The sequence below is a fragment of the Sturnus vulgaris genome, chromosome 1 (genome assembly GCF_052056855.1).
Source record: "Sturnus vulgaris isolate bStuVul1 chromosome 1, bStuVul1.hap1, whole genome shotgun sequence".
NCBI lineage: Eukaryota > Metazoa > Chordata > Aves > Passeriformes > Sturnidae > Sturnus > Sturnus vulgaris.
The window spans coordinates 110334600-110359290 of record NC_142243.1 but is presented as its reverse complement, the minus strand read 5'-3'; the positions used below and the strand labels follow the sequence as shown (position 1 = coordinate 110359290).

General features: G+C 38.5%; 1 protein-coding gene across 1 annotated transcript in view; it reads right to left on the bottom strand.

Moving 5' to 3' along the window:
* Positions 1-12116: 12116 nt before the first annotated feature.
* LAMA3 (laminin subunit alpha 3) overlaps positions 12117-24691 on the bottom strand; it is a 110287-nt gene continuing 97712 nt past the window's right edge. Inside the window, exons 66-77 of the mRNA XM_088174029.1 lie at positions 24022-24162; positions 23157-23287; positions 22178-22312; positions 19920-20064; positions 19480-19622; positions 18906-19095; positions 18473-18613; positions 17513-17672; positions 17255-17382; positions 17044-17137; positions 16598-16717; positions 12117-16430 (exon numbers count right to left, since the gene is read on the bottom strand). Of these exons, the coding sequence (XP_088030155.1) occupies positions 16285-16430; positions 16598-16717; positions 17044-17137; positions 17255-17382; positions 17513-17672; positions 18473-18613; positions 18906-19095; positions 19480-19622; positions 19920-20064; positions 22178-22312; positions 23157-23287; positions 24022-24162 (1674 nt within the window). The 3' untranslated portion in view covers positions 12117-16284. The remainder of the gene's footprint in view (positions 16431-16597; positions 16718-17043; positions 17138-17254; positions 17383-17512; positions 17673-18472; positions 18614-18905; positions 19096-19479; positions 19623-19919; positions 20065-22177; positions 22313-23156; positions 23288-24021; positions 24163-24691) is intronic.

The following is a 24691-nucleotide window of genomic DNA, read 5'->3' as shown; positions in this document are numbered from 1 at the left end:
AATCAATCAAGAGGCAATGAATCTTTTTGTGGATTCCCTGAAAACTTGTCATAGGCTAACTCCTACCTCCAAGTACTGTTTCTGAAGAGCAGCAAAGAGCCAAGTCGTTTGTGCAACACCTACACCATTTCTCCAATGCTACACTCTTATTTCCTTGCCCCTGTGTTTGAATAATAGCATAGCAGGGCTGTGTGGTTCCTGCAGGTTTGGGTCCCATGCAGAAGAAGACAGAATTCTTCTGAGATCTTCTTTCAAGTACCCAGTTGCTCCAGACCTCCCTGAGGGCTGGCACTGATAATTTGTCTTCTGTAACAAATGCTTTTATAAGTACCCGGCAGCTAGCTATTAATTTTCAAACTCAAGATGTGAATAGCTGAATCAACTCTACAGAAACACAGTTATAAGTGAACAGGAAAAAAATGGCAGAATGAAACTGCACTTCAGCTGTTGAAGTAGAAAAGTAACACGTTGAACACACCTTCCTTAATGAAGGGAGTTGACACATGCAGTTTGACTTCATCAGCTGAGCAGCAGCAGTTTTATAGCTCACATGTCGTTGTGATCTGCACTGCAACCTTGTTTTCCTGCAGAATTGGATTGGAAGTCAGCAGAGCTGTAGGTCTCCCTGCCCTGTAACAGCAGATGAGGTCTTGTGATGGTTACAATTAGTTAGATTCACATGGAGGATGTGGTACCGCTGATTCATCCTGCTAAAAACGGCCAAGGGAGTGAGGAAACCACAGTGAACAAGACTACATACGTGCTAATCAAAGCTTACATTGACTTCGCAGTCTAACAACACTCTAAGCATTTTTCTTGAGGTTTTTTGTGTTTGTTTGGTTTTTAAAATTCCATGCCATCACCAGCAAAATAGGCAGTCACCAGCCAACAATTTCAGCAGAGGGGTCAGTCGGTGGCTGGCTTTCCTCTCACCTCACAGATCCCTTCAGGGCTGTGTTTAATAACCTGTGCTGCTGTGGCCTGTTACCTTTCATGAAAAAGGGTTGAGGCAACTGATTTGTAATTACTCAAGGACAATGAAGTTACTGGTGAGTAAGAATTGTACTTTTAAGAAATTAACTGGCCTGAAATTTCCAAGATCTTTACTCTAGCTTCCCAGAAGCTGTTAGATAAATGAAGGGTAAAGTGACCACAATGTTCACATCCCGTATGGGATACAGAATTGTGGTGGTGTTACAGCCCCTTTACACAACACTGCTGTTGTAGTTCAAGACAGCCTGTACCTTTGAATACTCTTCCCTCTGATAAGTTTTCCAAGTTTCTGCCCTGTCTTAGTGCTTCTGACAGGGAAAAGTCCTGCTAGTCATCATACACTGGTCCCTGAGTAAAAAATACTGATGCTTTTCCTCCACAGTCTAACTGGAATTTAGCCCTACTCATAAACAACAGAGAATAGCAGAAGTTGAAGTAGCAGGAAATAAATTATTACAGAAATGCATATTGATTTATCTAAAGCATGAGAGAGAAGAGAGTTAAAACCAAGGGCAGGCCTATACTTGTATTTTCTTTAACATCGTTTTCATAGTCTGTAATTAGGTCCAACTTGTCTCAGGGCTCTTCTCCACTGTGTCTGGATGCAGCAACCTAACCCCTTGTTTCTGTCTCAGAGTGCCCTAAATCTGATTTGCTTGGTTTCTCTTTACCTATATTGTTCCAAAGCTCTACCTCTGTCCTGAAACACCTCAATAAGCCCAGTACAATTTATAGTTTTTAAGATGGCAATGAAATTTCAGTAGTTGATTTAGAATACTTGATAATCAGCATTTAAGTTAGAATCACTGCTCATTTCAGTAGAGAGAAGAAAAATCCTTCAGGATGGAATTAACTTTTTTCCTCTGTGTTGCAGAAAATGTGACTGTGTATGAATGTAACATGCTGGAAATAATTATTAAAATCATAAAGATTTTGAATCTCAGACACAAACCTGCAGAATCTACTTCTGTAATTTTGAACTCCTTTTGAGGATTTGCTATTCTAGTTCAATATCAGATGCAGTCCTATTGTTGGCTATGAAGGGGTGTTGCAATTCAAAGTACAGCCATCTATTCCAAACCATCAGAAGGGGCATCAGTGACTGCCAGTAATGGCTAGTGAATATATAAATGGGGAGATTTTCCCTTTTTGAATATGGGAAGAAAGAAATAAGTTTGCAAGTACATTTCTAAGGAAATGTACTTTTAAAGTAGCTAAAGTGGCTTATTCTTATGCTTTGTGGCTCACAATGTACCTCTGATCTTGAACAATAAAGATGCCTGTCTATTGTGTCTTGTCACTTAAATATTTATGAGTGGTGAGCACTACATCGGTTATCATCATGCATTTTCCATACAGCACAGCAACTAAGCAATACTACAAAGCCAAGCTAATCTTCAGAGCTGGCTCTTGACATTTCCCGATTAATAAGCATTGTCCTTTTGAGGGCTAAACCCTGCCTGAGGACACACACATGAAACGACTTGTCTGTTCTGTCAATAGACAAGGAATATGCATACATGCCCTGGTAAAACAGAACAGGCTCAATGAGTCCCTTCATCCAAAGTATTCCAAGGATACTGAAAATTAGACCTCTGACCTTTTCTTTTAATTAAAGAGAGTTACAGTAATAACAGTAAGAAGAATAACCACTACTTCTTTGCAGGGGGCCTTACTTCAGAATAAAGTACTCCTTCCTCTCACAAGTTTTCTGTTTTCTCTGCCTTTTGTTTCCTTCTTTTTTTTCAGGATGCCTTTTGTGCATGGTGAGCTATCGGATAGGAAGAAGGCGACTGATCTTTTAGTCCTGGTCTCCTGAGCACAAATTTGTGGCTGCTCTCATTTAGTCTGTAACACAGACCGTGCTGCATCACTTCTGCACAAAGAAATGACAAAGAGGGCTGGTCAGAGTAGGTAAAGTTCTTGGAAATTCGAAAAGGAGAATGAAAGATGAGACTGAGCAAGTAAGGGCAATATTTTTTCCTCATATTTAGTTGTATTGGATAATGTTTATTTTTACCCACACATGGTTGCTCTGGACCCAATGTATAATCAGTCATATAATGGGACAAATTGATATGCAGTCACACTGAGCTATTTTTACTGAAGCATATAAAGGTGTATAATTTTTGCTATATAAAGAATGCTAAATAACAGAGCTTTTTAGTGTTGGAATTTTTTTCCAGAATGTGCTAATAGCCAAACATATGCACACAGTTCCAGAGAAAACAAAGGAGTACACAAGTATTAAATACTAACAGCTGCTCTGTTCAGGCAGCAGCCACATGCTGTCCTGTTTTACAAAAATTAATTGGAAAGACTTCCACTCAAAATAATCATGCCACTTGAATTTTTAAGAGCCAGTTCAAAATGCTTTACTTTCAGAGGAATGACTTCCTACAGAGTTCAGATCTGCATTTGGTTATAAAAATACCTGCTCTGTATTGCCACACAGCAGGAAATTTAAAGCCCAAAGGAATCACCAGAAATCCACCAGTTCTAGCCCAGTCCTTTCTGGAGAGTCAGAACAAATTAATCTAAATGATAAAAGAAAAATCTTTTTCTGATTGTCCTTTAAATACTTTGAGTATGAAGAGCCTGTATATTAATTTCCCTCATATTCTTGCTCAACTGAACAAGGAAAACGATTGTATGCATCTTTCTTATAGATGCAGGGGGTTAGTGGCAAATTAACACAGGTGAGCTCAGTGGTTTTGTGTATGGAAGGTGAGGTAGGATGTTTTGCCCAAACTGGAGCATATAAACATTATTTGTCTCACTCAATACCCTTGTTTCTACATTATGGGCTCTTGATTGAGGCCCTATTAGTCTTTCAATTTTTACAACAAATAGCAACTTTGACCTTTCACAAGCAGGTCATAAATTTTAAACCTCTAATCATTTTTGCTGATCTACTTTGGAGGGGCCCTCCAGTTTTCCTGCATTATTCATTTGTGCATGAAGCCACTTCACAGACCAGTTGCATTTGTGAAGGTCTTTTTCTATATGTTCCTCTATATACATGCACAAGTATCTAACTATATGTATAGCATTTGTCAACAAATCATTTACCCAGATAATGAGGTTTCAAGTTTGTGATGAGGAGCAACTAATCAGTAAGGCCATAGATAACCTGTGGCAAACATATCAGCCTCAATAAACACCCTTTGTGTTAGTGCTCTCCCCAGTCTTTGTCACTTACAGTAATCAAAACTCCTGGTAAAACATATTTTGAATTGTTTGGAACATAATAAAGAGAATATGTTACTAAGGCTTATTTTTCTTTCACTATTTTAGCAGTAAGTATTTTCTCACAGGTGTCAAGCAGCTTGATGCATAATGTGATTTGAACTGAGACTATTTAAAGAACACTTGTCAGCAACATTTGTACTTCTCTACTTCCATTTGGGACTTTTGGCATTATATGTGTTCTATAGGTAGCATTTCAACAGTTTTCATTTTCTTTTTTCTGTAGTCTTTCACTACAGAAACGGAAAGGCCATTCAACGAATTGAGCTACAGAGGATTTATTTTGGCCATTAGGCATAACATTTGTTTTTCAGTTTTGAAATCTACATTTCTTGCCCCTCTTTTTGTTCCTAGACTTAAAGTGGGAAATCTTTTGTTTAAAATTCTAGTGACAAAAATGTCAGCTGACCCCAATGGTGACACCTTTTTTTCTGTCATGAAACACAAGTTTATGTAGTCAGATCGTCCAGGTAATCATCTAGAGGAGACTAAGACCTAGCTTTACACTCATTGCTGTGAAAGTCACAACTGCAATGCCCAGTAGTTGAGGTGAACAGAAAGAAAGGCATGAGAACAAAAGGCCTGGTGGGCTGATGGTTGGGTATAACCCATGAAGGCAGATGAGAACTCAGTGGGAGGTTATGAAGCAGCCACAGTAGAGTTGTGAATCTCCCACTCCTGGCATTAGTGAAAACTGTAAACAATGAGTTGTGCAGATGTCCCTTTTGTCCTGTTTTCACATTTTCTGTAAACTTTTAGATGGGAGTACTACTTCATGGTCTAGGAAACCACTGTCCTCTGAGAGTCATACATCAGTCACATATGAAGGAACTTGCTTCTCTAATGCCTTTCATCAAGCCACTTAAATTGTCCATGCATTGGTTCTCATATCTCTTGATGGGATTGTAATACCCAATAATTTTGTGCATCAACATTGGTGGCTATGCTACATCAAGATATTTGGTGACCTACAACTGCCTTGCACTAAAGCATTTTGACTTCCTGTCACTGGCATAGACCACATAGGACATGTTCATTTGAGCAGCTCTGTCAGCAGGGTGCATACAAACCATACCTACAAAGATACTGAGCTCCTTCCTTTGCATTTACACCTACTTAGCTACTGATGCCTTTGTCTCCAGTTAGTTCACTTCCTTATGTTTTGGGAGTTTAATCATGTCTTCTGGAGCACAGCGTTCTTTACAAAACTCTTCTCTGAGGCTTGCACACATAGAGGTGGCAACTGACTTTTAAAAGAAGCAGTATGATCTGCAGCATATATCACAAGTCAGAAAAAAACCTAGAAACCATATTGAGAGACAGATGCTACCTCAGATATCAAAGTTTTTATTTCTGGATACTAGCTTTTCATCTGTGAAACGTGTTTTGGTCTGACAACTTTTGCTGCTCACTCAAGAAAAAAACTAGTTGTACCATTTAATTTAGAAAACCATTTAATTTGCAAGAAAAGTTATTGTGTCTATTTGTATAAACCTGAAGTGAAGGGTTCATCTTTTAAGGGTGTACTCAGGAAGTATGTATATTTAGATTCACTCAGGTTACAGCATTATCTGGAGACAACAACTAAATAAAGCCACATGCATAAATAATTTTCATTCTAGTCTTTGCCTTAATTTGTTGTTCTATAGTCATGAACATTAATTTAAGTGAATGAGATGCAAGTTGATATGAATGTAAGATTCTTCACATTTTGAAGTGTAAGACTGTAAAGCAGACATAAAAAGTATATTCTTGTCATTTGGTGAGATTATTTTCTGTAGCCAACATTTAAAGAGAATTTAAGAGACTGGGAGCTGTTGCTTGACCAAGTAGACTCTGAACTGACAGTTCTGTAAGGAAATTAGCAAACCCAGGAATGTACGTGTTACCTCCTGGTCCTTAATGAAATAAGCAGCATGCAGCTGAATTCCTCTTTGCTACAACAGAAAGTGATTTCTCTTTTTGCTTACCATTAGGTTTTCCATTCTTCCACTTCCTTCTGGAAACTCGGGCCATTTATTTGGCATACATATTCTGTACACATTAATTTATAATATGTTCCTATTTGGACACTTGTTAATCAAGGTATGTGAATTGGTAAACACTCTTCTTACAATTATAGATTCCTCAAAGCAGTGACTACCAGAATCAGTTCCCACTATAGGAAGTGGGAGCTCTGCAAGCAAAACACTGCATTGCAGATAAAGGGAGACATCAAAGCCAAGATTCTGAGTGTGTAATAGTAACCACAGGAGTAACTTACAAATCTTAACTTGCAACAAGATTTTTATTAAAGTAACAGCTTAGTATCAAATTTAATAACTCTTCTCTTTTTGAAAGTGTATTTGGATTCTGAAAGCACACACAGCTTTCTGAAAGTGCAGTGCTTTTTAAAACCATACATTGGGTGACTTATCCTGTACTGACTCACAATTAATTGTTCTACAAACATGTTTTGTGAGGCTGAGAGCTACGTACAAGGCAAGTACTTTAAACTGAGTCGCATAATTTTAGCCATTATGAGTTATGCATGGTAATAACCAGGGTAATGAAGTGCCAAAAGCTGTGCTTTTACTGCAGGCCATTTCTTCAGAGCTCATCTACAGCACAAGGAGAAACAATCTTCTATTCTTTCAGTGCACTTTCCCATTTTTCAGTTCATTAGCATTTCTTCTCAAATGCTATTTTCTACTGCAATTCATCCAGCAACCATTGCCCTGTTTTATTTTCCATTCCTTTCATTTTGATAGCCCTTGCACTCACCTACATTTGGAGGGGTTGTAGTATACAAGCACACCTAAATACACCTTCTATTTCATATCTTTTTATGTGCCTTTCATTTGGGTTCAACCTATGTTTTCTTCTTAGATTCTCTAGCTTCAAATTATAAAAAGAACAGAAAAAAGTAGTTCATCATAGGGAGATGCCAGAAGCTAACCATGCTATGTCTGGGTGACTCAGTATTGAAAAGGATGAGTGAAAAAAGCGTTTATAATGTCAAATTTTCCCTGTAATTGGAAGCAGGTGATAATTTCCTGTGGCTTGTTCTTTTCTTCTCTCTGTGGCCTGCACAATACTACCAATGATATTTCTATAGTTGGTAGGCTGAGTATTCCTGAGGACTAAAGTATAATGAAGTGCCCATCCATCTTCAGGGAATAAGTCCAGTGGGTTTCTTGCTTGGAGCCCAGAGCTAGGCTGGCTGTTCCCATGTGTTCTTACAGCATATGTTTGAGATGGTGTCTGGGTATGGTTTTGTTTGGGGATAACTAACCCTCCTCCACTGATTATAGAAAAATAGCCTAGAGTAGACAACCTATTTTTGTCCACCTGAAGTTGTGAGATAAGTAACCACAGCGCTCCACCAATGCTATGGGTCTTACTCAAGTCAAGTGGGTGTTACCAGTGCTACTGGCTGATTTCGTAGGCACTCAAGTTTGTCTAGCCATTCCATTTGCTTGAAATCAAATAGGTCTACGTATTTTGTAACTTTCTGTGAGTTCCCAAGTGAAAAATAATGAGTTTATCTATCCTAATACTAAAAGCCTTAACATTTTTGTCTGGATTAGGTGGTGGAATGTGCTCCTGTAAGCATAACTATGCATGAAATGCAGATGCACGTGACAGTGTTACAGTGCTTGTTGGTGCCAACCAGAGTTGTTTTTTCATTAGTGTTACAGGGCATTCACAAAAAACCCCATTGGTGTTGCCCACTGAAACAGAGGAGAACCATATCATCTATACAGAGGAAAACTTTTGTTTTCCAACAGATCTCTAGGCCTTAATAAGTTTCTGAAACTGCAGTTTTGTTTTCAAATGACTGCTTGACGTAAATGCATTCTGCAATTTGTGTGAATTTGTTATAGCTGGGAATGACTACATTTTATTCTCTCACAGAAGTAAATCCAATGGATACATCACAAATTATACCCAAGAATGTTACTTCAAACATGCACAGGAATTCCCCAGCAGAGAGCATTATGTAGACTCTTACCTCAACAAAAGGCTTGATCAGGCAGCTGGGTCATACAATGAGTAAATGCAAAGAGCCACATGGAATAATTACTGTTGTCCAGATTGTGAAGCCATTCCATTGAATCTAATCCCTGCTTGAGGCACAAGGGGTCTCTTTGATCACACTCCTTTCTTCTCCAACTTGAGCCTGCCCCAGCTGAAGCCCACTCTATTGCTACATAACATTTTAGCATGCAGATACATTAAAAGATATGATGCCGGAGCCTGAAATTTAGGAATTTGCAATGCAGTCTTTGGTTTTCAATAAGCTAGAAATTTGCTCTGCTTTGTAAATTACACTAAACTGTTAGTCTCATAGTTGCAGCGCTAAGCAGCTTCTATTTTACCTGTCTAGAAGATTTAACTATATCACAGGAGAAATTAGGACACCTGTTCTAGGCAACAAAATGCTATCTATGGTTTCATTGCCAGGGGACTCTTTGAAAAGACAGGCATAGGACAATTTTATTTACTTGGTACAATGAGATGTTATAAAATGCCCTTCATGGCCCTGAGGTGGAGGCTGTAGGGCAAATGTAAACTTTATAAACTTCTTCATAGCTGCAGGAAGAAGGGAAGGCAATATTTACCTTGGGCAATTGCAGAGAGGCAAGAGTCAGCCACACAAAACATCAGCAGTCAGAAGTGACTCTCTAGAGCTCAGTTTCCTCAGATCTAAGAAGAGAACTAGGAATGAAATCTGCTTATAGTCTCAGCTACGCTGGGATATAAGCACGGATGTTTTGATTTGGGTCACCACATCATGTCTTATGCAGAAAGCCGTTTCTACTGGAAATGGATAGATCAGAGGAAGTTCATCCTATTCAAAGTTATATTGAAGGGTTTAAGCTCAGCTGCACAACTGTCTTCAGAAATAAAAAGGAGGCCAGCACTCAGTGCCTCTCAGAGATGCACACGTGAGAGGGCCCTCTGAGGGGAACAGAAGAATAGGCAGGAAGGGGTGTGCAAAGCTATCTTATGACTAATTGCTGTTTGCAGCTGCAGATAGACACGTGCTTAATTATCTGCCATATGCATGCAAATTTGGGTGCTGTCACTAGAGTCCAGATGTTCCCTTCCATTATACTGAGTACAACAAACAAAAGAAAAAGGGTCAGAGAGCAAAATAAAAAGGGCCAGGAGTGGCAGCTTCGTGATGTTTTCCTTCCTGTCATATACTCAGCCTGGCTGACCATTTTTCTGAACTCCCCATTGCAGATAGAGATTTGTAAGTTCACAGACTGAGCATCTGGTCAGTAACAAGGGGAAACCTGAGAAAAGCCTTTCCCCTCAGCTCCGGGGAAGAGGTGCAGGTAGGCACTCAGCCCCACAGCCCTCCTCTGGGCTGAGAAGAGGTTGGGACACCTTGGATGCCCACCACACAGGAGCAGCCCAGGAGGGTGGTACTGAGTCTGGGGTTCAAAGGGTCAGGGGCTGCATTCCTTGTGGTAACCACATAACATAAAGTTGTCCAGTCAAATTAACAACAGTTTCTAACAGCTTCTCTGCTGTAGACACTTTGCTTGGCAGGGTAAGTACTCTCTGAGCAGTACCAAGACTTGCTTTTTCCTGCATACCTTTTCTTCTTCAATTAGAAGATCTTTTTCTTTCTATCTGTCCTCTAGGCTTGTATCTCGTTTTTAACCCTTAAACTGCACTGGTAAAAAAACCCTTATATTTTTTCACAGAAAGGGAACTGTAATATTTTAACTCTTTGCAGCAAAGTCCTTTTCATAAGGTCTATGCATTGTGTCCCAAACACTTAAAACACATAAAGTTACACAAACACAACTTGATCCTCTTCTCCTATTTGCTCAAATCCAGGAACAATAAAGTAATGTTGATTTATCCCAATCAGGCACCTGGCCTTTATTCTGTTTGATGGCATTCAGTGTCTCTTTGAAAGATTTAACCTATTCATTCCATTTTAATTAAATAACAGTAATGACCAGTAGTGGTTTTGTGGTGTCTGTTTCGAATTAAATTTGTGCTGAGCATATATGTCATGTTGATTCGTTTTATCTTTTGAGATAAATGCAATATACATAGATTCAGGGATCACATGTCCTCTTAAGTGGCTCTGCTTTGGGAACATTACCTTCTTTTAACATACCAATATCAAGTTACAAGAATCTGACTAAATACAACAATCAGTCCGAAATTTGGTACTACTCTTCTGCATACAGGAATAATGAAATTTCCAGAAGAGTTTTCTTTCCCTTTGGCCTGGTAAAGGCATAGTGGGATGACTGCAGTTACTTTTCATTTTGAGCAGCATAGGAAACAGCTGAGCCTCAGTGGGGGCTTTGGCATCCAGGGTGAATGGCTCACAGGAGGTGTTCTGAGACCTCCCAGTACTGCCTTCACCAGTGACACTTCTCAGGGAGCATGGTTTATCTGCCTGGTGTCCTTGCATCCACTCCTCTTGCTGATGCAAATGCCCTTTGTGTTTGTGTAAAGTTTCCATTTATGTATATTTGCATTAGATGGATTATCTTAGGATTTATGGAGACTGTGTCCTGCCCTTTATTACATAACAAACAAATTTAATCTGCGGTAACAATTCTCATAAACCTTGGCAATATCTTAGAACACATTTTTTATAAACAGTAGGGAAGATTTACTGCATGTTTTAATAAGGTGTATGAACCAAAGTCCTGTGAACTGGTTCAATCTTTCCACTAAGCCAGTGAACTTTGGATTATGCTTAGGTGTTTCCCTGGAGAATTGCTCAGTGTTTTTTGCTTCTTTACTGCTTACGTTAATAGCCGTGGGGATATGTCATTACTTTTGATTTAAATGAGTACAGAAAAGGAAGAGTTAGAACTTTATTACTGATCTCACACCTCGTTCTCAGGTAAATTTTATTAGCTGAAACCCTTGACCTCGCCAGAGGAGTCAGTACCTGGGCACATGACTGGTTCTCTAGATTTGTAGTATCAGGACAGTAATTCTGATCAGGAAGTAATCAGGATCTAAAACTATGGTAGATGCTATTATCCAGCTATACAACTCCTCTATTAAGTAGTATCTCATGCTGATAGATTTTGGCTTATTATGCTAATAATTAACCTTGTTAATTAAAACTGTGTCAGCAAGAGCTGGCTGGACACAAAACAATTTATTTCTCTATTTTTAAAAAGTTTTTCTTTTTTATGTCTTCAGACATCAAAAAATGATCTGAACAATTCTTTCTGGATGGAAATTCTTACAGTTCCTTTCCATATTGCCTTAGTTTTGCCCAGGTCAGAGTTAATTTTTTGCAGTAGCTGAGGGAGCATTACTGAAGGAGAATGACAGGTTATTCCATCTCACCTCATTTCATTGCCAGGAGCAGGGGTAAGGGACTGGCTTCTATAGGGGACAGGGCTTCTGATTGAAAAAAACATGGCAAAGCATTGTCTGCCATGGTTCATTGTCTTGAGGATCCCTAGTGACCATCTCTGCATGTGAATCACCCTCTGTATACCTTCATTATTCACATTGTTGCTATTACTGTTCATTTTCTTATCTCATTGCTGTTTCCAGTATATTGTTCTTTTCTCAACCTGTGATCTTCACATTTTCTGCTCCAATTTTCAATTTCCTCTGCTGAACCAGGAAGGGGCAGGGGAAAGGAGGAGCAGGCAAGTGTCAGTGTGGTTTGGAAGAGTCTCAGTGGGTGCACTGAACTGTGAAGCACCATTCCTAAACCATGATACATATTATTTTATAAATTACTGACACAACTATGAATGTAATTATTCATTCTTACCAGTGCATAGTCCTCCTGTGACAGAAATCTTAGACATAGGCTCCCACACAATGGATAAATCTGTTGTTGCTCCCAATTTAAATATAACTGAACAGAGACAAAAAGCCATGATGCCAACTATCTTTTTATTCTGTGGATAATGCAGCAGTGTTCCATCTTTCTCACTGTGTGAGTGACACCTTAACAAAGAAGCTATTTCTCATGGAACATGTCTCATGTGCTTCACATTTTGAACAACCCATAGGAAACACAGTAACTGGCTGAGTTGTAAAGTAATAACAGGAGTGTGTTTAAAAAAGACCTTATGCTATCAGCTGCAAAGCAGGAGACACACCACAATATGAGCAACAGGTCATAGTTTGGTTTCATTGCTACAGAGGATCCCCTAAACTGAGAAATAGAACACAAAAAACTCATTGGTTATTTTGCTTGCAATTCTTTATACTTAGAGGGTGTTTCATTGCAGCTCAGGCAATGACCAGCCTTTTGCAATTTTAAGATGTCTGGGCCAGATGTACAAAGGATGTTTATGTTTCTGCCTTGCAGCCTTAATGCCTCCAGTGAAGCTATAATATTGTATTATGGCACCAACCCCTTTGACATCCCTTTTACAAGGGATGTCCATTTAATGTATTTTTAGAAAATGCAGACAGATTTACAGAAAGTTGTGTCCTAAATTTCCTTACATCATTAGGGAAAGATGCAGGCGGTTTTGGGTTTTTTTAGATGAGGAAACCACAAAGAGAATGGTAAGAGGCAAAAAGCACGGCAAGAGTCCATTACAAAACCATAATGCAGTGTTTTCACTAAGACTGCATTTTCAAGGCTATTTTATGAAGGGTAGAAAGGAAGGAGAAGGGAGAAAATACCTCAAATAATTAAAAAATACCATATATGGAAAGTACTCATGGAGGACTTATGAAAAGGCAAAGAGGATGGAAAGCTAAAATGAATTGGCTCACAAATGACTCAAAGAAGTGGTTACCAAACCACAGAAAATTAGCTTGCCCAATTCATGTTGCTGCTGACAGTGTAAAAGGTCAATGGCTCTGTGTTTTAAATGAAATCTCCACAGTGACAAAAGTACAAACCCTTAGCTCAGGTAAAGAAAGAATGTTAAAAATTTTAATTGCAATATTTTGTTTTTAGAAACTTAAGCTACAGTAATTTATAAGCAGCGAACAGGCAGTTTGTTTTCCTTTTTTATATATACACACTTTTTTTCCTACAATGAATGTGTATTTCCTTCTACAGTGCCCTGTGATCTATTTCATTTTATTTGCTCTCAGTTCTCAGTGTTAGGCTTTCTGTCTTTCAGCTGCCAATAATCTGGCTGTGGTTTGTAGCTATAATAAATGGAAACTGACGGACCTTGGTGTCATCCACCTCAGATAACATGATCCTATTAAATCTAAGCCAAATTAACTGGATGACAACCCTTTGCCCTTGATACTTATATGGACAAGAGAGAGATTTGATGCTAACAATACCAATGTGGATTAGTTTAGAGTGGAAATCTTCTCCTCTCCTTGTGTAATTGATTTGGGATTCAGAAGAATTCTAACATGATGTTAAAGAGTGTGCGCTTTTTAGCCATGCGCTCTCAGTGTACTGAACATGGTATTTGATTAGTAAAATGACAATAGAATAAAATGTTACAGGGAAAGCTTCTCCTGTGTGAGTATTTTATTCTAATATGGGAATTGCTAGTTTTGGGGGCACACCTGAAATGCTACAGTCAAAAGAGGCAAATAATTCATGCAACTTATTGTCAAATGGCCACACTGATGATGAAAGTCTTGGAGCTACTACTTCTAACAATCAAAAAATCCTGTGAAACAATGTCCACGTGGATTTCTTCAATAATAAAAATTCTTCATCGATTGAAACAGGACAACTTCTTTCCTCATGTAAGATCATCCACTGGACTTGATGATCCTTGAGGGTTCCTTCCAACTCAAAATATTCTGTGAAAAAGCTTTTTACTAAGTGTTCCTCAGCCTGATATAGATTTACCTATGTGAAAGTACAGAACCTGAAACTCTAGTTGGCTTTTTTCATTGTCCCAACAACGTGGAAGCAATACAGCTGAAAAAAACTGTGGGCTTAAAAACCCCAACAATCACAAAGAACCTTAAAACCAAAGAGACTTTCCCAGTTTTTTGTTGTGCAAAAGTAGTACTGTATTGGAATTAGTACTTACTGACTGATACATTTACTGAAGTCTTCATACATTTTTCATTTCTTTTTCTCTGCATTAAAATTACTTCTGATAAAATGAAATGAAATGGAAGGGAATTGAAATCCAGGACTGGCTCCAGGTTGTGATGCAAAAAGCTTTGCCTTTTTTTGTTTTGTTTTGTCTTGTTTTGTTTTACTGAGGAGGGGTAAGAGAAGAATGAAAAGGCTTTTTTTTTTTTGTAATTTGGGAAAATCTGCCTCACAAATCCATCTGATGAGCATGAGATAGCGAATATTACTAGAGAATTGCATGATAAAATTTAATTGTTCTTCCTTTCTCCTTCTGGAAACTTTTAGTGTCAACTCAGGCCAGTAAATGAATTGAGTATTTTCACAGTTTTGGTCAACTGAGTATTTGAGCAGTATTTGAGCTTTTATAAGTAGAAAGGATTCAGTTGTTGCTATCACAGGATCTGATTTCTGAACCCATCACCTCCAACCTGATGGGTGTTTCTGTGGCAGGTTGCTGTACAGGAGAAGATGTTTCTGCAGAGCATCTCCAGAGAGAGGGCTCTGCCATTACACGTCAATCCTCTGCTCCCTCTGAGCCCTCAACCCTGGCATGCATCCCATTCCCACCAAAACTGGTTTACACTTGAGAAACCTCTGCATGGACACAGATTTGCCAGGGAAAGAGTTGCCATAAAAGAGAGAGCAACACAAGATTTGGACTGAACAGCTCTTTTGCTGCCCTGCAAATCTGCAAAGTACCTGCAAAGCTGCAAAAATTTGACAAGAGATTAACGACCAAAACAATAAGGGCTATTGATCTGGCATCTGCTTCTATTAGTCCAGCTTGCACCTCATTTCTAACACACTGGCGACACACTACTGTACACTGAGAAGGAGGCAGTGGAAAGTAGGAGCATTAGGAGTAAAGGAGAATTTGTCTTCATGCCTCCCTACACTGAGGACCAACGTTAGAAAATTTTTTCATTTTTTTCATTTTGCCAAACAAGGCATCAGGGCATTGGAGATTAAAAAAACATTATCAAAATTCTGATTCTGAATGACAGTGGAAAAAGAAGCCATGTCAAGTCTATACAGTCCAGCCCTCTACTCAGAGGAATAAAGCAAAGTGTGTTCCCTGCCCTCCACTGTGGGTCACAATCAGGTACAAACCAAAGATTTGAATATTGAAGAAAACAGTTTTGCTGGGTTAGTCCTGTAATTTGAGCTACCTAATTGTAGCAGATGCAGCTGCTATTCTTAATAAAACTTTTCTTCATTTTATTAGGAAAAAAAAGCCTATGGAAGAGACTCTCTGGCTCTGAAGATTGCAAAAAAAAATTACCCTCTTTTTGAGATTTTTAGATAAAAACATTGTGATGAGTGGAAATGCAGAGATGATGGGTACCTGCTTATTCAGGCAAATCAGCATCTTAAACCTACAGAAACACTTGCACAAAACAAGCAGGATTTACCAGCCTCTAAAAAGTACATTAAAAACCCACCAGGTTAAAACCAAACAAGAAAATGAAAGGTTTTAGGAACATACTGCATTTATTTTGGTCCCACAATTACTAACTTTGTAACAAACCCCCAGAGTTTCACTCCTTAAAGTGCTTCAAACTCCATTTATATTATTATTATTATTATTACTTTTAACATCAATGTACATTTCTGTATAAGCAACAATCCAAAGTCATTTATATTTTTATAAAATTCTTTATATTAATGGATCAAATTCACTCTCAAGATAGCCAACATTAAGGAAAATTTCCAAAATTAAGACACTGGAGTTACTCAAGTCCCTGCTCTTGTGGGTAAGAGCAGAATTTGGCCAGGAGGGTATATGCAATTATATGCATATATCTCAAAAGGCACAACGGATTACCTCAGAAATCAATAACATTTAAAAGGAAGTTTGTCAAAGCAAATACTTTCCGTTTGCTTTGGCCCAGTCCACATCCAGAGGATGCATTTGCTCACCGGCTGTTCAGAACAAGCAGCCTGATGCTGATCAGCAAAGGGGAATCCACACAGTTCTTCAGCAGGCACAGCCCAATGTGTGCACAACTGTAACAGCAGGGTCACTTCTCTGGGCACCCGTGCAAATTCACTATACCATGAACCTCTGAAATTCTCCTGGCAGACACATGTTTGTCATTGATGGTAATATTCCAAAGACAGCCAAAAAATGGGTCTTCAACTGGAAGCCACGGGGTGTCCAAATTTGCTACAAAAAAAAAAGGTGGAAAGACCAAGTTAATAAGAATTATTTTAGAGAATATTAATTATGGCAAGGCTTTCAAAAGAGGGTAAATGATATAGGAGTACATGATTGGATGGGACCTTTGTTTTGGAAAGGAACAAAAAATAAAAAATAAGAAGCAATAATATTACCTGGAATTTTGCCAAAGTAGAGTGGCTGATACACACGTCTAGGAGAAGAGGGTTGAAGTTCAGTGGTATAGTTACTCTGTGTGCCCACCTGTAGATGCACTGTGCTCTTCTTCTGAAAGACTGCAAAGAAGCAGGTAAATGAGAACTCTTTCTCAACTTTATTAAGGAATCAGCTAGATATGGCACTAATTTTAAAATTAAGGCACAGAAAAACCTTTTTTTTTTTTTTTTAATCAGAGTCAGACTGACCAGCCTAGGTCATATGGGGCTTAACAGAGCCTACCAGGAAGACCTTATGTAAAGCCTTTAATTAACACAAGACACATCGTTCTCAAGAGTACTGTCATATGAAACAGAAGTGAAATGATTAATAAAAATTTGGAGCTGCAGTGCTCTGTGCCCCCCACCCCTTCAAAGCTTCAGAAGAAATGGTAAGTACAATGTACCTGCAATGGTATGCCACCGTCCATCAGACAGAGATTTCTTAGGTGTGACTGATGCCTGGAATTCTCCAGCACCACTATTTCCAGCAGCAATGACCTGTAAAGAAGTTACCTCTTAAGCTACTGTGGCAAACAACAGGAGCAACAGGGGAAGGTCGGATTTCCCCCTGCTGAATGAGGGCAATACAGCTGGAATGGAAACACCTGTACCCACCCTTCCACCCTTCATGTAAACAGTCAAGTAGTTGTCTTGCTTGCTTCCAGCATGGAGGAGTACACCTGTTGAACTCCTTGGTCGAATGGTAAATACAATCCTGAAATCCAATCCCATCAGCAAATTACCTGTGGAGAATTAAACAGCGGGGAGAGGAATGATCATATGTGGAGATATTTGGAAAACCACATAAAAACAACCCATACACCGACATGCTTCAGACATAATTCCATATACCATAATCTCTACACAGCTTACCAATGGTGATATATCCTCCTTCATCAAAGAAGTAAATCCCTGTGTCCATGGGAACATCCAGACATGGAAGTACACCATTTTTTTGTTGAGGTGCATTCATGACTTTTCCATTCACCTTAAAATTCCTCAGGCAACCCTTGAAACTCTTCATTGGTATATTCTGAAAGCATATTTCAAAACAGGAATACTGAAGCATTTTGGCTTTTTTTTTAGTAATAATACTAAACATTGATTCTTTTGGACTATTGGACTATAGAAAGCCAAGTGGCACTAGGGGCACCTAACACCCATCTTTGATGCAGTGAAAAAGTAGTCCAAAATTCTAAAAAAAGTGCTTGAAACCCAGTAAGAGTTGATTTTGAATTAACATGACTCCTGCTTGCAAAACAGATACTTCCCAATGATGTGCCAAAAAGACAACGCAAGAGGAATTGTGAAATCCCAAGCAGCCCTTCCCTTCCTAAGTCTGTTTATTTAAATCTGATTTTATAAAATACCCTGGGATCATTAACTCTCCTTTTTTTAAAATGGAAACCACACATATTTCAGATTAAAATCTAGTTCTACATCCATAATTCCTTAATGAGAATGATTCTTTTGCTTTTCTACTGATTATTACTTAGTCCACTTAGAGGTAAATGTTCTCCAGAAAGATGGTATTTCTGGAATTAAAAATGTCACTTTGGTCTTCTCTATTTTTAAGGAATAAAAATGAAAAGAGTACGTGGTTGTCATCAGTGCCTCAGCAACACATTGAAAATACAGGTCCAGGTGAAGGCTGTGTGAACAGGTGAGTAAAAAGATCTATAATGAACAAACACTAGTCACAGACAGTGCTCATTTGGTCCTTGGAAATCTCCCCCAAAGCTTTTCAGCAGGGAAGTCCTGCATATTAAATACTTTCCCATATAATTAGTGCAGAGTGGGGAGTGTGTGTGGGTGGATGGGTCAATTATTTACCTGTTTCTTCAGTGGTGGCAGCCCTCCCAGGTAGACCGGTGGCTTAATGCTGGTGGCAGAATTTGTTGCCAGTTTTCTGTGATGGACCCTTAGACCATCAATGACAAGGCGGGCATTCTTCCCATCTGTGCTGAAGACCACCTTTCCAGGAGGGAAACATAACAGAATAAAAAACCCAAAAGCCAACAAAAGCCACTGCAGATTTTCTTTGTCTTTAAATTAAATGCCATGTTGTTGAAATATTTAAACTGAAAAAAACATCCTGGACCATAAGTCTCAATAAGGTCTCTCAGAGATCTGTCAACCACATGAACTTGCAGGCATAGGAATTAATTTCGGATGACGAAAACTGAGTTTCTACTCTCTTAAAAATGCAATAGGCTGTGCCTGCTGAATGTTAGTTACTCGATCACTGTGGTTCCATACTACTTACAGTGTGCCATTGCCCATCATTGTATTTAATAGTGGTTTTGACTTTGATTTGTTTTTCTCCAGAGCCAAGTGAAAAGACAAAATGTCCTTTTGAAATGTGGAGAGCCATATAAGAGTCCTCAGAGCTTTCCTCCATGAAAACTATTAATCCTCTTGATGATCGAGTCCGTACATCTACAGAAAAATGTAACCTGTAGTGGAAAGTAAGCATATTCCAGTATGGGTATATTTTGTTAGTTGTTTATCTTTTCTGTTCTCCAATGAAACTCCATTTGTGAAATGCAGAATAGCATTTGGGTGGAATCATGGCATTATACACTGCATTTCTGAATGTGAATGAAATGACGAATTCAGGCTTAGGAACTGGCATTAACATGGTAATTGGCCACCACATCCCATTCAATCTACTCAGTTTAGGTACATGTTTGGACAAAAAAAACCTTGACCTTTTATGACCACCTTTTGTTATGGTCCAAGACATAAACAAGTAGAAAATCCTTACACTCAGCACCCAAAGAGTCAAGCAGCTTTGACAATTCAAGTACTAGGAGGACAACAGAGAACGTTTTTATTACCTGTCCGTAGATAACAATGGAGAAAACATGTAGGATATGAAACTGTTGGGGATGCTTCCAAAGAGATACGCTTCACTGCTGTCATGTAGCAGAGCGTGGTTTTGCAGGTTAGTAGCTTTCAAATAATCAAGGTATTTTTCATTCTGTGCACGTAAGACAGAATAGAAACATTTACTACATGTGCACAGAAATAGAAACATTTTAACCAACATCTTTAGGAGCTCCCACCCAGGCAGTCAACAGCCTTCCCTAAAAGACAGAAAAGCTGTTGTCATTCTAGACAGGTGTGGGATTAGCATGAAATTCCAACACAGGGAGAACTTGATTCAGATGTGAGATTGAAGGAAAGAACATCTGAATCTCAGTTCCAGAAATGATGGCTGTGCAGACAAAGCCTAGGCATCAGTATGGAGCAAAGATGACAGCAACAATAAGCATACCTTGAGCATCTTAAGCCTGAGAGGATTTTTAAATTCCTGCAGCAGCATTGGTTGAAGGTTTTCATATTCCCGGCAAGCTCCGAGGGATACACCGGTCTTGCCAGTATTAGCAACAAGATCTTGAACCTCGGGGAGCTGACCTGCCCTGTAGTGATGAAAGCAGTAAGTGCTGTGACTCAGCATTCCTTTTCTTTAGTGCAATCAACAACAAACATTGTAAAACCGTGTTCTGCACAAAATATATTTCCCAGTGACACAATTGTAAAGTAACAATTTTTATTTTTCAATGAAAAATGTACATTCAATGCTGTAAATCATATTTTTCCTGGTTCTACTCATTTCTTTTTGGCTATAGAAAAACTGATGTTTTGTTCTCATCTTTTCTTAACAAAGCAATTTTTTCTAAAAGCTACTTAAAAACCACAAACATATATGGCCCTTGAAAAAAGAGAAAAAAATGTCAGTGGCCTTGATTAAGATTTCTGAATCAGACTACACAACTTTGATTGGTAATTATACATAACCAGTTTCAAATCAAGAAAATCTAACATCATCAGGCTCTCCTTCACTCTCTTCTTAAAAAAGATGTTCTAAAGAGTTTTGTCGAGGGACAAAGCCCATCACAACTTCATATGTATCTCTAGTATTATAACCAAATTATCAGAAAGACTGTCAAAGCCAATTTACCCTTGTGTATAAAGAATAGTCTTAAGTAATACTATAATTTTCTAAGTTGTACAAAGCATCTCTAATCAGTAAATACAAAAAAACTTTAGAACTACTAAAAAGCTACAAAGCTTCTTGCTTATGGTTTTCTATGAGAAGAGTGGTAGATTTGTGAGTAGAACCTGAACTTCTTTAATGCCAGTCATTCTCCATTCATTCCATCAGACCATCTACAGTATTAATTCTTCATCTATTTTGGCACAAAAACTTTCCAAGTTTGTTTTCTGATGGGAAGTTTAATATATAGGTCACTTCTAATGCCTTCTCCTGGTCTTAAATAAAATTGTGATCCAGACATGGTTAAGGGATAAGGGTTTTTTACCTCGATTTTTAATAAGGATCCTTATGGCACACCACTTTTCCAAGTTGGGACACGCTGCAGTGCATACACACGACAGATCGTGTATACAATTTATAGACCTTGAAAATGAGCATATTTAACAAGTATGCCCCAATGGGAGGCCTGGATGAATGGTGTGATATTCCCCCATCTGAGGAATTCCCCCTGGATGGGCAGAATCTTAGTCTAGATATGTTCTAGAGAGGACCTTGGTTTCCCAAGGTAGCGTAGGGCTTTCCAGCCTCCTACTACAAGGGCTCCAGGATGTTTGGTCTCCTGGCCTAACAGAACACTAGGACTATGTTAATTATCAGACTTAAGGAATTACAAGTATTCATGCTCGGAGTACTGAGGATACATAAAAGGTATATAAAAGAAAAGGCAAAAAAATAATCTTAGCATCACTTCATTGTCTTGTAGTGCTTTAAATGAAGACAAAGTTTGAGCAGCCTGGTTTAGTGGAAGGTGTCCCTGCCCATTGCATGGAGCTAAAACTAGAGGATCTTTAAAGGTGCCTTCCAGCCCATCCCATTCTGTGGTTGTATGACAATCAAATCAAAATACACTATTTTTTGAAATCTCTACACATGTATAAATTCTCATCAAAACTCAGCTAACACAAAGCCCCACTGGGACATGACTTATACCTCATGGAATGCTTGTCTTCTGGAAACATATTTATGCATATTTTTTCTCCTAAATTTTGCCTGTAAGGTGTGTCTAATAATCAGACAAACACATAAAAAAAAAGAGACAGCCTAAATCAGGCAGATGATTTCTACACATATGGTCTCACTTTTTTGTGGAACTGTTTTGGTTCTGTCTGTAGCTTTGCTCCCTTCACTACCTAGTTCCTGGGGAGCTATAATAATACAATCTAGCAAATCTTTTGGTATGCCTTGTTGGGAAATGTCCAATTCACTCTGCAGAGTTCATTCTTTGGCTAACAGACGACTAAACAGGTTTGATTCAGACTAAAACTCCATTACATCTGAATAGCGGATTTAATTATAACTGGATCCCATGTATAATATACCTGAATGAAAGAATATTTGAGGGCAGCAAAATTATGCGTTCATGAATGCTTCACACATGTTAAAGAAAAGCATTTTAGCAAAATGTAATTTTAATATGACGAAAGAAGGAGAACAGGCCAAAATGCATTAAACATAATTCTTTCTAGGCCAAATACCTTTTAATAAAGATGTTTGAGATGCAACCTTCGAAATCATTACCACCAAATTTTATAGCTGTGTTTGATTCCTGTGAGTTTGATGACCTGGAAGAGTCAGCTTCTTTTGACTCATCATCAACCATCAGATGTATTCTGAAAAAAGTGAATGAAAATAAGCATGATATATAAAGAAATGGTTAGAAAACCAAATCAAACATATGTAAAAAAGAACCATTTGACACATGTGTTTCCTTGTTACATTGTGATTGTGCTAGAACTTAATTAGCTTACTTCTGGGATTTTTTCAGTATGTGCTTATTGACTGCTGTGAAATTGCTCTGCTTTTCCATATTAGATAATGAGCAAGAGTTGAAGTTCATACTTCAGTCCTACAGTGCAATCCTGGTGCAATTGAAATTCATGAAAATGCTCTCATTGTCAGCTATGGGAAAGGATTTAATTCTTTGTGTCAAAATGAAACGGACAGTATTAAGTTATAATCACCCAAAGTTATAGCCAACCATTCAAAACTTTCCACTTCAACTAACACTTATGTCACATTCTCAGCAATTAGTATGATTTAGGAGCTTTTCAGTAAATTGTCTCTTCTAATATCCGATATCTGTACAACAGACCATTATTGAAAAAACACAGCATTTGCTTCTTCCCTGGTCCTTTAACCACCTGTGTTACAGGGACACACATGAAGGTTATGGGAAGGGGAAGAGCCCCAAAGACTCCAAAGCTCTAGCTAGACAAGCATTCAAAATTCATACAACCTATAAAAGAATTCATAGTAGAGTTCAGCTGAAACATCACAGGTACCAGCATGCACTTTCATAGAACAAAAATGTCCTTTCCCTTCATTATCTCCTTTCTCTATCCTCTGCTAGAAAAGACCATTTTAAGTTATTTATCCAAAGAATTAGTCCTACAAAATTTGAATTTCCTTTCTCCAACCACAACATATAAGAACTAGATGAAGAACTGGACTCACCTGTTGTCTGTTTTTATTACTGTCACATAATGCATTGACCCATCTTCATATTTCTTTTCCAGTTTAATTTCCTTATCTTGTATCTTTGCAGTTACAGAGCCAGGACTCAGAGAGATGGAAAGAACATCAGGCTACAAAAGAACCCCACAAAATGACCAGATAAATAAATGCAAGAGCCTTTAGTTCTTGCTATGGCCATTAATACAGTTTTCAGTGGGTGCCAGTAGGCAACAAATTTTCTTACACTAGAACTGCATTTCTCAGTCATCTAGTATCAGATGTGTACCAAGCTCTGCATGATGAACATAGCCTCCACTTCAAAATACCTCTGCAGTCTGAATAGCAAACATTTGTTTAAAATACTTGTTTATTTTTACAAAAGGCAGAGGAGTCAGTTGTCTGCTTCTCAAATGCCTGGTGTGCACTCACTTAGCTCTTCCAGCCAGCCAGAATAGGTTCTACTTAAACTTCCCTGCTTTCTGAGGGATCATAGCCAGAACTAATCCCTTTCCTCTGCCTATTTGGATATGGTAATATTTCTGGGTGGGCAGAGTGCCATTTTTTTTTGAGAAAATTTCCAGCCAATTAAGCAACAGTTTTCTTACTGGGATGGTGGTTCCAGGTGTGTGAGCTACTCTGCAGAAGGCACTAGTTCAAAGCTCAGTTACTCATTGAACTACTTGTTGGCCATGTAAAGAAATTGCCAGAATGCCTTTTTCTGGCCTACGACATGCAAGATCTACACTCAAAAAAGGCATTTCTTACCTTAAAATACAGGAATCTACATGAGACTTATGACACAAACTGAAATGACTGATTCAGAGATAAAACCCATCACATATGCTAAGTTGAATGTGTTTCATACCTGTAGATTGTAATTTAAGAGTGTTCCAGTTGAAGCTGTGGTCTGAAAGCCAAAGCCAACTTGGAAATCCTTGGGAAATGGGAAATCTGCTGCACTCAGGCTCAGTGTTCCGTCCTTGGAGAAAGCTGCAGATCTGACAAGCTGAAAGAGAGAAAATAATGATTTCAGTGATTTTCCTTTTAATCAGAAGAAATGCCAATATGGGACAACAGCTGCCCCACTCAATATAATTATGATCAGCTCCAGTCAAAACCAAGCACAAGGCAAACCTCAAAAAACATTATTTCAATGGTGTTGGCTTTGCCAGCACTAACTATGGTCTGAGAAACTCTAAATTTAAAGAAAGAGGAGGCTTGCTGAGAATAATGAGCTGTTCATCTCTAGCTGTTGTGGCTTTGAAACTTCACATTTGGGGACACAAAACTGAGTAGCTGAAGGAATAGTTCATAACTATGAAGCTGTGCAGATGAGCTACATAACTGAAACTGTGTGAGTCATAGGACACTTTTTAATACATGAGAAGTTTTACAGTTACAGAGAATGCAGATTAGATCCTCTGCAAAGACAATCTGTGAAGAAATCGCTCTGTGAAAGATTTAGATGCCACAAGTAAAAGACAATAAGGACAAACTTTCACTGCAATACTGTAGTAAAAAGGTAAATGAGATCA